This window comes from Cyprinus carpio, chromosome B7 (genome assembly GCF_018340385.1).
Source record: "Cyprinus carpio isolate SPL01 chromosome B7, ASM1834038v1, whole genome shotgun sequence".
In the NCBI taxonomy this organism is placed as follows: Eukaryota; Metazoa; Chordata; class Actinopteri; order Cypriniformes; family Cyprinidae; genus Cyprinus; species Cyprinus carpio.
In genome coordinates this window covers 5,945,117-5,963,109 of record NC_056603.1, presented here as the reverse complement: position 1 = coordinate 5,963,109, position 17,993 = coordinate 5,945,117, and the positions used below count along the sequence as shown (strand labels likewise).

The 17,993-nt window shown below is 35.6% G+C and overlaps 1 protein-coding gene across 2 annotated transcripts; it reads right to left on the bottom strand.

The window, feature by feature from the left end:
• Positions 1 to 372: 372 nt before the first annotated feature.
• Positions 373 to 17,954, bottom strand: LOC109093094 (phosphofurin acidic cluster sorting protein 1-like). 2 transcript variants are annotated; one of them, XM_042726748.1, is made up of 20 exons: positions 17,781 to 17,954; positions 17,574 to 17,662; positions 16,371 to 16,448; positions 15,957 to 16,016; positions 14,348 to 14,508; positions 13,931 to 14,024; positions 12,398 to 12,472; positions 11,429 to 11,550; positions 11,025 to 11,154; positions 9,875 to 9,979; positions 8,953 to 9,059; positions 8,708 to 8,862; positions 8,495 to 8,605; positions 7,485 to 7,587; positions 7,365 to 7,407; positions 6,824 to 6,866; positions 6,595 to 6,733; positions 6,073 to 6,311; positions 4,699 to 4,818; positions 373 to 4,616 (listed from the first exon to the last, which is right to left on the bottom strand). In XM_042726748.1, exons 1-20 carry the CDS (start codon positions 17,920 to 17,922, stop codon positions 4,498 to 4,500), a joined length of 2,235 nt encoding a protein of 744 aa, XP_042582682.1. In that variant the 5' UTR covers positions 17,923 to 17,954; the 3' UTR covers positions 373 to 4,497. The 2 variants fall into 2 exon arrangements, with proteins under 2 accessions (XP_042582682.1, XP_042582683.1); XM_042726749.1 differs by having other exon boundaries at positions 12,398 to 12,469.
• Between the last annotated feature and the right edge of the window lie 39 nt (positions 17,955 to 17,993).

Below are 17,993 nucleotides of genomic sequence, written 5' to 3'. Positions count from 1 at the left end.
TTTATATAGCATTTTATTCCTAAAATATGGAGAAAATTGGCCATTTTCTAAAATGAAGCAATAATTTTGAAAAAAGTATGCTAATGAGAGAATTTATAGTTGGAAAATGCCTTAACTTGTAAAATACTTGTAATACAAAACAATACTTTTAATGTATGGTGATTAATCAACTATGTAATTATGGAAATTTACATTAGTTATAATAGTTAAATTATGGGACTTTTTTTTACAAGTAGAGTGTTAAATCTATCAGAAAATATTTAGTCTGTATATTAACATATCTTTGGCAGAGCAAAGCAAGTGACAAATAATAGTTCAACAAATAACAGTTACACTTTGTTGTGCTAAAAATCCACAAATTAAACAAGAGAATTTACAAATCAGGTGTTTATTAAATAAAAAAGAATACAAGTAACACTTCCACTGTCCATACCACATCTATTGATTGACAACTCAATTATGAAAAAGCATTACTACAAAAACATGTCAAATAAAAAAATAGCACACAATAAAGGAACATGAGTTCATATTACAAGCACTTTGGATATGTACAAGCGTTTTTGTCTAAAGGCAAAAAGGCAAAGAGCTGAAGACTGCTAAAAGATAACAAATGCATGTGCAAAAATACTCATCCACAAGCTCGGTTCTTGATCTTCCACGACTAAATATTATGCAATGATTTACTTTACACAGTAGGTTAACTTTGGGTTTGAATCCGAAGCTTGTGGAATTCAGGCATTTTATCTCTTCAACAGATTACATTGACAAAAAGTATCTGAAGCGGACAAGTGCCACTCTGATTGGCCATTGGGATAATTAGTTGACCAATCAGAATGCTCAATCCACTTAATGTTGTTGAACTTTCACATGACAAATCAACACAGGTACATACAGAGGTACGAGGACAGGCAAAGACCAGACTCCAAACGGCACACGCATAAAGAGACAGCCATGTTCGAGTGATGGAATGGAAATTAGTAGTTGTTGAAAACTCTTTCTTTTCATATTGATATGAATCGATTGGTAAAATTCGGTACTTCCCATTCCCATTCCAGACTGCTCCATAAATACTGAAAATCATTTTCCATACATATAAAAACACAAATAAACAAAACAAAATGTAACAGCTGACACTCTTTGGCAGTGACTTTTTTTTTTGCCCCTCCTTTTTTTACATTCAATACATATCCATATAAAATTTGAACCTTGACTCCGAAATTGTTGCCATTATTTTATTTTTTTTACTCAAAACGCTTGTTTGAAGGTTGCCGCAAGTTTTTGCACGTTTGCTCATCATGCAAGCTTAAAACACGGACAGCAAGTGTAACAAGAGTACATACATTTTAATTGGTTTGAAATAATATTCAGCGTGGGTTTTTCTCTTTATATGCTCAGCATCTAAAGGGGGTCTTTTCTAGAAGGTTTCTAAGCTTTGTTGAACATGCCGACCCTCTAAATCATTTATGAGTTTCAGATCCAATGAGGAATGATCAAAGCCTCAACAGGACTGTGCAAAACCCTATAGACACAATCGCTGACTGAAATATTAAAAGCTTTCTGACATAACTTGCAGCTTTCATGACAGCCAGAGTATGCATCTTTCTATGAACCTTATAGGATTTAAATCACAAAGATATTCATAAAATAAAAAATGCAATTTAAACAGCTTTATAAAAACATATTAAGAACTTATCTGCTATAGACAAATTATTAATGTGTGGATATTTGTTTTCATAGTGCAGTACTGATAACCAACATTAACATGTTTCACTTTTTTCTAAGAATACGGGCAAAAAAAGGCGAGAACTTTCTTTTGATGTACACAAAAGACACTCACACTTCAAAACTATTGCTAAACATTCTCTGTAAGAAGCAGGAACAAATAAAAATCTAATTGACCCATCGTGACTTTAATACTTTGTTGTTCTTAATACTTTTAACCATAGAAAAACTGATACCTTCATTCCAGAAAACATGAAAGATTTAGGGTGAGTCTCACATCCAGGTCATATATCACCAAAACAAACAAAATAATAATTATATTAAAATGATTGTTAATGCAAATATCTGTATTACAAAATCAGCCTAAATGAAAGGAATTACAACAAATGCTACCATGATGTATGCACTTACAATTTTTGCCACATTACTGTGATAAAATTATACCAATCATGTCACAAAGCAAAATCCTAAATGTTCCTAAATTTGGCTGAATTTTCTTTAAGCAAATCTTATTTCTTTCTTTTGATTTTGTTGTGAAATATGACATTTTTTTCAACAGGTTTTTGTGAGATTCACTCTTTCAGTTTGAAAGTAAATTACAAGTTCAACAAGTTAATCACGTAACAATCATTGTATATTAATAATTTATCAGCATTTCAAGCATTTCAAGCTGCTAAGGATATAAGTCAGCTGGGTGGAAAGATGCCGAATCTTGTGCCGTGAAGAACATACAGTTAACACCACAGATTAAATAAACCAGTGAGCACTACTGTCCACAACACACACACACACACACAAACCGACACACTACACACTGGCTTCACTCTCACTGTGGCACAACACCATTTCATAGATAGCTTTTTTGTCGTTTGTTTTGTTATTATTTTAAAACCACATTTCAGTCACATGTTGTTAGTTGCATTACCTACCACTCACAAGAATATCTCACAAAAGTTCTAGACAAAATAAAAGCATGGTACTTCTGTGAAAGCAGTAATGTAACAAGCTCCAGCTAGAAAATAAAGGGATGTTGTAGCTCAAGATTTACTGATCTCAGATCAGTTCAGACGTTTTGTTCACAGCTGCACTGCAAAAAATGATTCTCGTAGTATTTTTGTCCTATTTTGTATTTTATAGTGTTTTTTCTAGTATTTTAAAATGGCTAAACCTTCTTAAATCAAGATAAAGTCAAATGATTTAATGTATTAAGCACTGTTTTTGAAAAATGATCAAAATTCAGTACAAGTCATTTTGATTCTCAAGTAAAGGTATCAAGATTTAAGATATTTATACTGGAAAAGACAAAAACAAAATAAGAATAAAATAAGAAAATCATGTGTTTGCAGTGTGTAAAGGTAGTGTTTGTGAATCGTGTTTTAATTGGGCATTTTGTATGAGGAGCTGGTCACTTCTTGTGCTTTGGACAAAGATATGAAGAAATGAAGGCGAGTTTAAGTGCATAGCATTTGACAACCAATGAAGATGAAACCATTGAAGTTCTCCCCAAACCAGTTTCCAGCTGTAAAGATGCGAACAAGAACCAAAAACAGCAATAAAACTACAGCTTCCCCAATTCTGCTGGCTTAATCGGTGACATTTTCACCTCCAACCTCGTGCAGCCTTTATGTCAGGCCTTGTGCTGATCGATACAATGTAGTTTTATAAATCGGGTTTGCCGTTGCACGTAGTATAAAGGTGACTGACTCATTCTGTCCCGTAATGTTTACATTCTGATTGGCCAGAGATCTTTGGAGATGTTTTACGAATTAAAATAAAACCTGTAGATGAGCTACACATTTAAACTAAAAGGTCACTTTTAAAAATAAACAATAACTGACACATAAAAGCGTGTTTAAAAAATTAATATAAAACCAATTTGAAATTCTATTTTCTAGTTAACAGAGATTAACCAATGTGAACTACTAACCTTCCGTGTGTCAAGGGGAACGCGAGACGCCACTGCATCAGGCAAAGCGATTTGTGCATAAGTGTAAACATTAAATGTTAACTTTCCCAGTGCATTATGGGTGATGTAGTTTAAGACATGCAGGTTGGAGGTCAACAGCGCATTTCCAGATGTCGCCGACTGGAAAGATAAAACAAACTATGCAAAAGATGATTTTTAGGAAATCTAAAAACTCCTCAGTTGGCTGATGGGCACCTTGTAGCCCCGCCTCCAATGTAAAATTGGCGTTTAACTCCGCCTTCTTACTACAGGCGAGAAATTTGCTAATTTCAGAATATTCATTGGTGCTTTTTGCAGGTTTGAATCTCTGTTCACAAAAAACTACCATGGCAACCAATAGTTTCTGCCAAAATTCCCTAGTTGCTAAGTAACAGAAAGATTCCGAAAGCTGATTTTACTTGAGTAACAATAACTGCAAGTTTATCTCCAAATACAGTTACTATGGTAGATTTTAGCTGCATTTCTCAATTATACTGGTTATGGAGGTCAATGATGGAAGAGATCAGATACCTAAAGGGACATATTGAGGGTTGTTGAGAGTTATTTAAGCAGGTGGTGTATCCAAATTTTGTGCTTGGCCCCCATATGTGGCTCTGGGGCCTTTGATAAATAAAAGTGACTAGCGCTGATAAAAGTCTATCGAAGCCGCCGAATGGAACGTCTTCAACTCCACCTACCCACCCACCAGAGACGGTCACATGAGAGTCCCATCTCAACTGTGATTGGCCAGCACTGTGAACGTGGCGACGGTGGTGTGCAATGGGGTGTAGATTGAGGTTGAAGGGGCGGGGCTGTGAAAGTGGGCCGTCCTAGGAGGGTGGTTTGCTGTAGCCGAACAATCCCACCGGGAGATACTTGACGTGAGTCGGCCACTGAGCGGCTAGCTGGAAGAACTTCACGTCGTTCCACTCGCATCCATCGATGGTGACTGAGAAAGAAGGAAGAGAAATGTTGTTTTCTGCTTTAGCTGACAAGAAAGCGGTGTTCTGTCTGTGATGAAGGTCTGGTACCTTTCAGGATGGTCTGCTGCTGTTTGGCGGAGCAGATGAGCCGGCTGATGCCCTCGATCACCTGACTCTTAGAGTCCATCTCCCGCTCTTTAGGCTTCTTCCCCAGGAAAATAGTGGGAACTACACATTGAAAGCGAGAGAGACATTACTCATATTGTAATATTCTACTTATATATAAAGTGGTACGGATTCTCTGTTTAATATACTACTTTAATTTAAACTACCATTCAAAAGTTTGGGGTCGGTAAATTTTTTTTGAAGGAATTTACTACTTTTATTGAGCATGGATGCATTAAATTCACAGAACGTGACAGTAAAGACATACATAATTTGACAAAATATTTCTAATTCAGGTAAATGCTGTTTTTTTTTTTACTTTTTATTTATCTAAGAGTCCTGAAAAATAAAATGTATCACTTTCCACAATAATATGAAGCAGCACAACTGTTTTAAACATTGATAATAATCAGGAATGTTTTATGTCACAAATGTCACAATTTTAGTGTTTTTACTGTATTTTCAATCAAATAAATGGTAAGCATAAGAGAATTCTTTCCAAAATATTGAACTTTTGAATGGTAGTGTTCATATACCTGTGTACATTTTATTTTAAGTTCTATTATTTTTTGGATATATATTATGATATTTAGTTATATATGCACTTATATAATGTGTATTATTATAATTTTTTACATTTTACATTAATTTTTTGACTATTTTTAATTTATTCATTTTCTGTTTGCTCTGGACTTAAAGGTGCTGTATGTAAGTTTTTGACTCTACTAAAGCATAAAAATACCATAATATGTTTGCAGATATTTAAGAAGCATGCTAAGTTAACATACTTGTTTATCTGAAAAACAATGCCACAGTCAGTTATTCTCTTTTGAAAATGTGCGTTCAGGGCCAGAATGTCAGTCTCGGTTTTGGTTTGTGAAACCCGCCCACTGCCAGTTTACCCAATTGTGTTTCAGCACCCCAGGTTGCCATTTGGTGGAAAACAACGTATTTCATTTTATTCATCGTCAAGTGTGTCGTCAATCTGGCAACCTGCGTGTGCATCAAGTCTGAGGAGGAGGGGCCGGGGAAAAAAACCCTCTCCAGTATTTTTAATTTGGACTGCAATACCTAGTTCAACCACTCGGTGTCAATACAGCACCTTTAAGTATGCCTGATATAATTTTCTTTATACTTTAACTTGATTTATTTTTTACGCTCTTATTTTGCTATCTACTATTTAAAAAAATACTATCCTGTACATTAAATATAATTTTCACTAAATCAAATTACAGTTTGCCGAACAGATTTACGGACCTTCTGGATGCTTTGAACGTCCATGGTATCATTTTGCATGTTTCATGACGGTCTACTCACCTTTCTTGTTCTTCTCTTTGGTGACCACGGTCATGGCCATAGTGTTGACGGGCGCCTGCGGCTCGCTGGCTCCTCCTCCTGGCAGACGGCTGACCTGCAGCGACCAGAAGGCGCTCTTCAGAGTGTTCTTACAGCCGGTGTCTCTCCTCTCGCCCTCGCGACGCTTCTCCGCCAGAGACGCCAGCCAGTAATCCACCTGCAGACCGATGGCGTCCCCGCCGTGAGGCATGCTGGGACTCCTGAGACAGACACAGCCAGAAATTGCTCAGAAATTGTTTCAGTTTTGTTTACTAGAACAAAAACTGAAATAAATAAATGAATGCTGAATATAAATATTACCAATATAGAAGAAAAAATATGAGCCAAAATTTAAATGAAACTTAAAAATAAAAGCTAATGCAAAATATTAATAATACTAATTATAGCACAACCTGCTTTCTCCAGCAGGATTAGCAAGTCATCCGTGAAACCTTGTGACGCTAGAAATTCCCTCAGCAATGAGCCCACCCTGAAGTCACTCACCCCTGCACCGCCAGACCGCCGCCCATGGACGGAGACGAGGGGGGCGTGGCCATCTCCTTCAGCCCGCCGGGTGAGCTGTGAGTGGGGGGAGACGTGGAGGGGACAGCTAAACTCACAGCCACGCCCTCTTCAGAGTCGCCTGGGAAACAGAGAGGGACACACGGTGAGCGTCTGTGCCCATGACACACTCAGAGCTATTACTAGCAATCAGCGCTATGGAAACACACACCTACTGCTGATTGGCCAGGCTCAATCAAACCCACTTTCACCACCTGTGAGACGATCATAACAAATAAATACAGAATACAACATGATAAACAACATATGCAGCTTTAAGTGACACTTGAGCTGTCTGCAATATATGAGTCAGACATAGAAAAAGACATAAAATAAAGATTACTAAAATAAAAATATAAAAGGTAAAATAGTTGAAATAAATTCTAGGGGCACATATTACCCCTCAAAAAAGTAATTTGTTTATTAATTTACTTTATTATAATACATGACATATTATAAAACAGTATACTGTAAATTACACGAGCAAAAATTACAAATCAAGAAAAGTAATTTATTATAAAACATGATACATAATATAAAGTACTTTGAGTGACATTCATGCTTTTTGCAACAAAAACAACAACAACAAAAAAATCTCTCAAAATGTCATTGTCTAATGTATTTTAATTAATGCAAAATGCAATATTATGCTTAGTAAGAAATACATATGGGTGCAATTCCCCCACCAACAAATGATTCCTCTTCCTACTCACCCCGATGAAGGGAATGAATTTCTGGTAGGAATCCTCATCTCTCCTGTAAGAGGAAGTGATAAGTGAGTTGTGTGTAGAGCAGTGAGTGATGTGCAGCTGTAATGAGAGACAGAGCCGTACGTTCTGTGTTTGCAGGTCAGCATGGCCTCAGCGATGGGCAGCTGGTGTGTGAGAGCCGCTCCGCTGATGTACTGAGCCACACGCGCCGCCACGTCCACCGCATCTACACACACACACACACACACACACACACGTCAACTACAACAACATACAGCTGCCGGGTTAAACGGGTGTGTAACGGATCAGATATCTGATTACTATTTTTTAACAAATAAAAGATATAGCAATTATAAAAGATATATTAGTTTGACATTTTCCATTCCGTTCATTAAATTTCTGAAGAAAACCATTGCATAGTATAATTTAAAACAGAAAATTCCAATAAAATATGCTTTTTTGAGTTTTACAAAAATCATAGATTAGTAATTCCTCACTTTCAAATGAAATGAAAAAGGAAAACAATAGGTAGGTCTTGCTGTGGGTGTGTGTGTGTGTGTGTGTGTGTGTGTGTGTGTGTGTGTGTGTGTGAGAGAGTGTGTGTGTGTGTGTGTGTGTGTGTGTGTGTGTGTGTGTGTGTGTGTGTGTGAGAGAGAGCTGCATGATTCTGGATAAATTGAGAAACACTATTTTTTTTCTGTCTCAAATAGAGATCATGATTCTCCCACGATTCTAAAATAAACAAAATAATGTGACAAAATATTAATTGCTGCAGTTTATTTAAAAAAAGTGTTTACTTAGTTTGAATGAATTATTAGGCATTTTAATATAAACTATAAACTATAAAATGTATATTTAAAATACATTAAATAACCAATTGTTAATATTAAAATGATGAAAAAGTGATTTGAATCAGCGTTTTTGAACAAATCTCTTGAACGAATGATTTAATGACAAATGCATGTTTTAACAGTCACTTGTTTAAAAACAATGATAATCAACAAACATTATTTGAAATTAGATTGTGTGGGTTTTTGAATCGAGATCGCAATCTTTTAACAATTAATTGTGCAGCTCTACTGTGTGTGTTTGTACTGTATAAGTGTGTGTGTGTGTGTGTGTGTGTTGTGTACCTGTCTGCGGTGGCTCTGATCGGTTGAATGTGTCTCTCCAGGCTCCGTCTAGAAAGGCTGCGCTGTAACGGTTGTCAAGGGCACCCAGGTGCTTAGCGACAGGATGAGAACCTGACCCAGTTTAAAGAAAGAAAAATACAAGCAGAAACACTGAAATTAACCTCCAAGAAAATCCATCTGTCAGTGATGTTGTTATGAGTTGTGTTTTCTTACCCAGAGGCACCACCAGGAAGCGGAGGTGATTGAGCCAATCAGACGTCTTGTTGGCCAGCTGAGTGACGAAGAACTGCAGCACTGATCCCAGATAACTCTGACCGCCGACCACCGCCACCTTCACCGGCCGCGGCATCGACGAGTTACAGTTACAGCTGCACACACACACACAGATGAGACCAGATCACACTGGACTTCACGCTTCAAGCTCGGTGCTGAAGCCCTGTTTAACTCCGTTAACTTACAATTTCTGTATCCGTGTGAGCAGAGCCGAGAGAACGGCCTGAATCTCCGCGCCAGAACACGTGCAAACCACAGGATGCTTCTGAACCTGAAGCTGCTCCGCAACATACTGCAAACACACACACACACACACAGCAGTACAGTCACAGAACAGACATTTATACTGATATAAAAGATTTCTGTTTCATACAGATGCTGTCCTTCTGAACTTTCTATTCATCAAACGATCCTAAAATAAAAATGCATCACAGTTGCCACAAAAATATTGGGCAGCACAATTGATTTCAACATTGATAATAATCAGAAGTGTTTCTCGAGCAGTAAATCATCATATGAGAATGATTTCTGAAGATCATGTGACACTGAAGACTAGAGTAATGATGATGAAAATACAGCTTTACATCATAGGAATAAATTATATTTTAACATATTCACTTTGTAAACTTTTTTTTTTAATTGTAATAATATTTCATAATATTACTGTTTTTACTATATTTTTCATCAGATAAATGCAGTCTTTTACACTCTAACTACTTAGCTAATTAATTAGATAATTAACTGATATAATGAATATTAAAACTTTGTGACCATAAATGGTCCAAGGTTGCACTAATAAACTATGTTACTTAGCGTAGGAACTAATAAATATGTTAATTATAACTAATAAATGTATTTTTGACAGAACATTGGTGTCTTTCATATTGAGTTGTGGCTAATTTAAAGAGTTAAAAGCCATTAAAGGTTGTGCATTATGGTCAGATTCCCACATTGCATGGTCTAAGAACAGAAAACAGCACTTTGCCACACACACACACATAACAAAGCATTAGACCAGTCTGCTTCCATCACCCACACACACACACACACCACACACACACACACACACACACACACACACACACACACACACACTCTCTCCTGTACCTGTCCTTGCCAGTCTGTGCCATTGATCAGGATGAGACTTTCAGGAAGAGCAGCATCAGATAACAGAATCTGATTCAACTGATCATAGACGGCCTTCCTGAGGACCTGCAAACACACACACACACACACAGCGATGAATCAGCCAAACATGAATAATTCACAGTGACTCTGCAGAACAAGATGAAGCACTGCATTAACATTCCTTATTTAAAAAGCAAAGGGAGCAAAGAATTTGAGGGAATCCGAGGAGAACGGTCTTTGGAGAAAGAGAGAAACCCTGTGTACACCTGTCATTAACGGCCATACATTACAGGAACAGTTCATCCAAAAATGACAATTTCCAGAAAATGTCCTCACCTTGAGGCCATCCAGGATGAAGTGGAGTTTGTTTCTTCATCAGATTTGGAGAAATGTAGCATTACATCACTTGCTCATCAATGGATGCTCTGCAGTGAATGGGTGCCGTCAGAATGAGAGTCCAAACAGCTGATAAAAACATCACAATAATCCACAAGTAATCCACTCCAGTCCATCAGTTAATGTCTTGAGAAGTGAAGATGCATGTTTGTAAGAAACAAATCCATCATTAGGAGGTTTGTAACTTTAAACTGTTGCTTCTGGGTAAAATATGAGTCCATAATCCATAATAACACTTCCTCCAGTGAAAAAGTCTCCTGTTGTCTCTCGCATCAACACATATTTATTTAAAGCTGTTTTGGCTTGTAAACAGTGCTTGACCTGTGCATATTTCTCTCCCAATTCCAACAAGATGATTTTTTCACTGGAGGAAGCGTTATTATAGATTAGATGACAAGCATCGGTTTGAAGTCAAAACATCTTAATGATGGATTTGTTTCTTACAAACATGCATCTTCACTTCTCAAGACATTAACTGATGGACTGGAGTGGATTACTTGTGGATTATTGTGATGTTTTTATCAGCTGTTTGGACTCTCATTCTGACGGCACCCATTCACTGCAGAGCATCCATTGATGAGCAAATGATGTAATGATACATTTCTCCAAATCTGTTCTGATGAACAAACAAACTCATCTACATTTTGGATGGCCTCAGGGTGAGTAAAGTTTAATTTCTGGCTGAACTATTGCTTGCTAAGTCCAGACGTAAACAGAGTCTAAATCCTGGCACCTGCGTGCTGTGTCCGAGTTCAGGTGATCTCTCGCTGTCGGAGCTGTTCGCTCGTTCGCTCAGCGGTTTGGAGAGCTGTCGCTCTTTCACAGGAGTGCAGCGCTTACGGGGCGTCTGTCCTCCATCCAACCTACAACACACACACACACACACGCACGCACGCACGCATTACGCACGTGCGTTCACGCACGTAACGCATAAAATGACGCACTTTTGATCCCTAAATGACACAAGTGTCACAATCAAACTCAGGCTTTGTTTTCTCTGCATTATTTGACTGTGCTTCTAACCCAGTAACATTATAAATGACACAAGTGTCGCTTTTGATCCCTTTAATGGATCCTTGCTGAATATAAGTATTAATGTCTTTAAAATCTTTTGAATGGTTTATTATATTATATCACCTGGGCGACGGCACGGACTGAAGCTCGCTCTTGCTGGTTTTTAGGGGTGTTCGTGGTTTTTCAGCCACAGACACTGTTATAGAGGGACCTACTTCACTGAACAACTCCTGATCATTCAGATCCTACAAAACACACACACATATACACACAAAAGAGCATTAATCATCATAATAACCCAAAGAATTCCAGTCATGCAGAATCTTGGGGAATGAATGTAATATATACATTGAGGACAGAAGTATTTGGACTTTCTCAGGGTCTTTGAACCAGCTGGTGTTTTTAGTGTAATCCACAGCTTTCTGTCAAATGTTTAGCTTGAAAAGCATGCTTGTATTATATTTCTTTAAAATAAAAGTCCGAGTTAGATTTTTCTTACACTGTAAGAATTTGAGTCTCAAATACTACAAAATGCTATTTTTCTTGAAACTAAATAAAAGCCCTTGTCAGACAAACAAAATTACCCCAAATGTTGTCCCAAATAGTCAAACACAGCTGTGTGAACAAAGAATTTCATATTGTTGAAATATTAAGGCTTTGTGAGTTCCCAGCATGCATTGCAACACGAATAAATTATGCAGTTACTGTAATAAGATTACCTTATTACAGTGTATGTAAAAGTAAATACATGCATGCATTAAGCAGGGTTATTATATTTAATTCAAACTAAAAAACACATTTTCATTAATAAATTTTTTTTTTTCAAAATTTCTTATTTTCGTTTAGATTATCTAAAAGTACTAAAATAATTAAAACTAAACAAGCTAAAACTAATAAATAGAAATTCATAAAAATAACAGAAAAATGACAAAAGAAATCACTAAAATTAATTAAAATTAAAGCAAAAACAGAAAATATAATAATAAAACAATGAACAAAAAATAGTAATAGTATATGAAATGATGGTAAAATATGAAGTGTGCCTCCAGAGAGCAGATGCTGTGTTTGTGCAGATATGAGTGTGATCCTCACCAGCGTGTCCGTCTCAGACAGAGGCTCGTCCAGGGTGCGGCTGCGCGAGGGTTTGACTTTATCACACTCTCCCTGCTGGACACACACAGAACTACAATCACTAACACACACTCACACACGTCTGAGCGATCTGGAAACCATGGACCCCATTTTACACCCTTACATGTACTTCATAGATTACTCCGATTTATTCTCTGCTTTTTGGTGGCCAACTCTAGACTCTCTTTTATTTTACTTTCGGCATCTTGATTAATATTAAAAGTTGATATTTGGAAAGTCCTAGTGCCTACATTCAAATACATTATACATTTTAGGATAATATATTGTAAAATATAGACAGAGTTAAGCATGAAATTGTAAAGAGAACAAAAAAAAAGTTTGAACCCTTTCCTAAATTTCTAGTGGTACAACTAAATATAAAATATTCATATAAAATATTAATTTGTTAAAATTATAGTATACAAATTAGTGTTGTCAAATGATTAATCACATGCAAAATAAAAATTTTCTTTTAAAAAATATAATTCATATAACAAAACACACATACAATCAAAAAATAAATAAAAACACACTATGTTTATATTAAAAAAAAAAATTATTTATAAACATATTAAATATATTTATATGTAATATAAAATATAGGAATATAAACGTATATACATGTAAATATTTTCTAAATATATACTGTATGTGTGTGCATTTATATATATACATAATAAATAAACACATTACACATACATATATTATGTAAACAAAAAACTGTTATTTTGCATGCGATTAATCGTTTGACAACACTGATACAAATATAAAATACAAAGAAAAAATATTCAAAAAATTATACAACATTACTCATCTTTGTTTGGTTAAACTCCTTTTACTAAAATAATCACTATGAAATAATTAAAACTAATAAATAAAAAAGTAATAAAAACAACATAAAACAAATAAACTTTTTTATAAATAAAACCATGACAAAAATAACCAAAATTCCTAAAGCTTCCAAAAGTAAAAACAAAAAACAACACAGAAAATGATGAGGAGAACACAACAGTTTAAACCCTTTACAATCCATAGCTAACTACATATAAACTAAAATATATATAATATATTAAAATAACAAATGAAATTCTAAAAATAGAATATACAAAATATTCTAAATAATTGAAATAATAGTTTAGATGTTCCTTTAATCACTGAAAGAACTCATTCAGACGCTGATTCAGGAACCGCTGACTGATTCTTTATGTTTATTCAGAACATTTGACAGATTGATTCAAACTAATTAAAAATAAAACAAGAGAGACCAAGTGCTTTAGTGCCTTCAAACGACGTGTTGTTACAGAGAGAAAGATACGTTTAATAAAAACTCATTCATATTACCTTATGCATTTCTAAAGTTTATTATACAGTATTTAATATACAGAGTCATGCCTTGCACTCTTTTCCACGCATGCATGTCGTGCTTTCAGAAAACGGCTCAGTCTGATCTGTGCAGGTGTGTGTTCTGTGATCATATGCAGTATCTGTACTCACAAGACTGAAGGGCTCTCTGCTCAGACTGCCTTTACTGTTCAAGCTGCCGATCTCCGTCTGAGAGCTCGACTGGGACATTCCCTCGAAGAACGGCCTGCGAAAGACACACACACAGAGGGATCTGGTAAAACAGAAACGAAGAGCTAAACTCAAAGCATCTGTCTGTGAGGCACAAAGGTTAAAGAAGCACACGTGTCATGAATCAGTCTCAGGTACAATCCATGCTAAATACTCACACAGCAGACAGCAGACAACATCCAAACGCTACACAACGAAACATGAAATACACAGCACACATCATATGGTGTCCTCTTATGCCGATTTTTGTTCATATTGATGCCTCGTATAAACACAGAGATGCAAACAGCGGTGGAGTGTGGAGGCGAGCAGCAGGGGGCGCCGCAGACACACAGTCACCTGAGTTTGGGTTTGGGAGTGCTGAGGATGCTGTCGGTCTCCTCCATCTCCGGCCCGCTGTCGCTGGGGTTGTACATCTCCAGACTGTCATAGAGCTCGTCCAGATCCTCCTCCACCTCCTGGATCTGCTCACGGGACACGTGCTCCAGCCCGAAACCCACCTGCACCACAAACACAGCCCTTCAGTCAGCACCTGCAGACCAACACACAGCCACCTCACACACAGTAGTGACTAATAACAGCCCAGAGACAAGGGCTCACGTCTTTCCATCTTCCTGAGGTGAGAACACAGAGGTGCTGGAATGAAAGACCAGGTGTGACACAACCAGAGCGAGACCAGAAATAAACATATCAGGATTCATACCAAATCTATACATCTAAAAGGTATATAATTGCTAGTATAAATGAATTGCATTTAGTTTTATATTTTGCATTTTTATTTTATTATTATGATAATTTTATGCATTTTTTTCTTTTTAATGTAGCTTTATTTTTATTGCAGTTTTACTCAGCTTATTTTCAGTTAGTTGCCAGGGCAACATTTCTAATTTTTAAGGCATAGTCCAGCCAAAAATTTAAATTCTGTTATTATGTACATATTTTTTCCCCATCTTTTTGAGGATGATGTGAGAATGTAAAGGTGTTGGAATAAAAAATCAGGTGTGACTGACATCCAGTGAGATGTTTTAGATTTCAAGTTTTCATTTTAATTTTAGAAATTTGTTATGTGCTTTTTTATATTTCTATATGGCTTTATTTATTTATTTAATTTTTAGTAATTTCAGTCCTTCAACTTGAACATATTTGATTTCTCTTAGTTGCCAAGGCAAATATTTATAATTCATGTTTCAGTTTCTCAAGTGTTCCATCTAATATTTATACTTTATTTCAACATTATTTCAATTAATGAAAACATTTTTTAAATAGTTTTAATTTTAGATTTAGATACCAATAACAACAAAAAATGAAGGTCAGTAAATGATGATAAATATACATTTTTAGGCAAACTATTTTTTTTCTTATACTGAATGTTTTTTAAATGTTTTTTTTTTTTTTTTTTTTTTTTACATTTCAGTACATTTTTTAAAGGCACAGTGCAACAAAAAATTTAATTCTATCATTATTTAGAGATACGTATAATAAAGCAATAATCCCCAATAATCCGTGGTTTACAGTGAATTTATAACAGATAAGGGGATGTTGTTAGGCACAAGGTGAAGCGGAGTTAGCTGTTATAAATTGACTGTAAACCACGGCTTCATGGGGATTATTGCTTTTGTAAAACAGTTATTTCATATACGTAGTAAGGTTTCACAGAATAAAACAGAGCAAATAAAGTGTAATGATATTAAAAACAGTATTCTTCCACCAAACAATGTAGTTCCAACAAAGTGGTTGCCGAGCAACACACAGAAGTTAACAAAGGTGTATGTTTGTAGAGTAATTTACAACAGCTTCGAACGCGGCTCAACCAATCAGAATCAAGGACCGGAACTCTCTGATTTATAAATGGTATTTTCCCTTCTTTTCAGGGTGACTGAGGTCAGAGGTCAGAGGGGCACGATCACAGTAATATTTCAGCAGTTTCAGGTGAGAAAGCAGACGTTACCTCATCAGACACCTTAAACCTCTTCAGCAGAGCCACAAACTTCTGCTTGATGTTCGGTTGCTGGAGAAAAAGAACAATAAAACCTCTACAGCACAATTCAGATAAAATACTCTATTAAATCTGTCAGTATAAAGCTTAATACAACATCAAATCAAAAGTGAGCCTATTTTCAGTCTTACAGCACACTGTGAATCATTCATCTGAGCATGTAGTTATGAAGAAAAAATGAGATGAAAAATATTCCATCAAAATCTAGGACTTTTTTATTTTAAAGTAAGATAAAATGCTAGAAAAGTGGCCTCTTTAATGATAATGGTGTGTGTTAAATGGAGCTCAGTGCAGTCATTCATATTCATTAACGCAGCGGTGCAGTGTGTCTGTGTGTGTGTGTGTGTGTGTGTGTGTGTGTCTTACTCTAGTAATGGAGGCGTTTGAAGTAAGTTTGCGTCTGGGTTTCTTCTTCCTCACCTCGTCCTCTTCATCATCTAGATACTGAAACACACACACAAGGCATTAAACACTCGTCGTGTGTGTGCATTCAGCCCTAAATGCCCCAAACACACACACACACACACACACACACACACATACACACACACACACACACACACACACACACACACACACACACACACACAATCGCTTCAAATGCAACAAGAACTACTCAAGCAAACCGGAAGCAGAATTTTAATCAAAATATGAATTTAAATGATAGAAATAGAAAATTCTAAGAAATTTATTTAAACCCCTGCAAGTGTAGTTTTTAATTATTATATGTTTAAATCCATTCATTATGCAAATGTAATTATGCTGAATACATTTTCCAGACTGCTCAAATTTATTCCATATATTTACAGTATATGCTATCTGAAAACAATGTGGCAGTTTTGATGACAATGACATATTTAATTGGAAATATGTCTTAAAAGCAAAAAAATAAATAAAATGCATTTAACAAATTAGAGAAGGTTGTGGGGCAATAAATATATATATATTTTTTAAACGTAATTCATTTATTTAATCAACTGATTTAAACAAAATATATTAAAATAAACTTATTTTTGATGCACTTAAATTAATCTTACAATAAAATTAATTATTTACAATTACAATTAAATAAAATAATACATTATAATTAATAATACATTATTTTGAAAATTGGATTATTTATTTATTTAAAATATATTTATTTAAAATTACACAAATCAATCTTACATTTTTAATAAAGTAATACATAAATGTATTTTTAATATATATATATATATACACACACACACACACACACACACATGCACACATAACAATCACATTACAATTACATATAATGTGATATTTAAATGATACAAAATATTATTTGTATTAATTGTATTAACGTTGTATTATAAATTTTATATAGTATATATATATTATATAGATATATATATATATATTATATATATATATATATATATATATATATATATAAGGGGTTGAATGACTCATTTAGATATTCTTAATGTAAAAATGGAAATGTAAAAATGGAAATGATTTGATAAATTCATTTTATAATATGTATTTAAAATGAATTTATTTATTCAAAATGATAACTGATTTAACACACACACACGGTGGACCTACATGGTGAACGGGGTCGTCGCTGCCCTCCTGCTCAGACGAGTAACTCTCCTCCTCTTCCTCAGAGTAGTTATCAATGTCTGGAGAACGATCTGAGCCCAAAGATAGAGAACAAATATATAACTTCACTTGATTCACACTGAACTGAACGGCAGACGATGGTCACGTGACTCTGGAACACTGGACTGTGATTGGTCAGTCGTGTCTCACCGTTCATCTTGGCTTTGGGTCCCTCGCGGTCGATGGGCTGACTGGACAGAGAATAAACCCGGATCTCGGCCACAGGGACGGACACTTCCTTCAGCTGACTGTGCAGACTCAGGACCTGAGCGCCTTCGCTGGGGTGCTGCATCACCTGACAACACCAGCAATCAGCAGAGGAACTCATTATAGATGAAGAAATATTAAGAAACCTTATGGGTA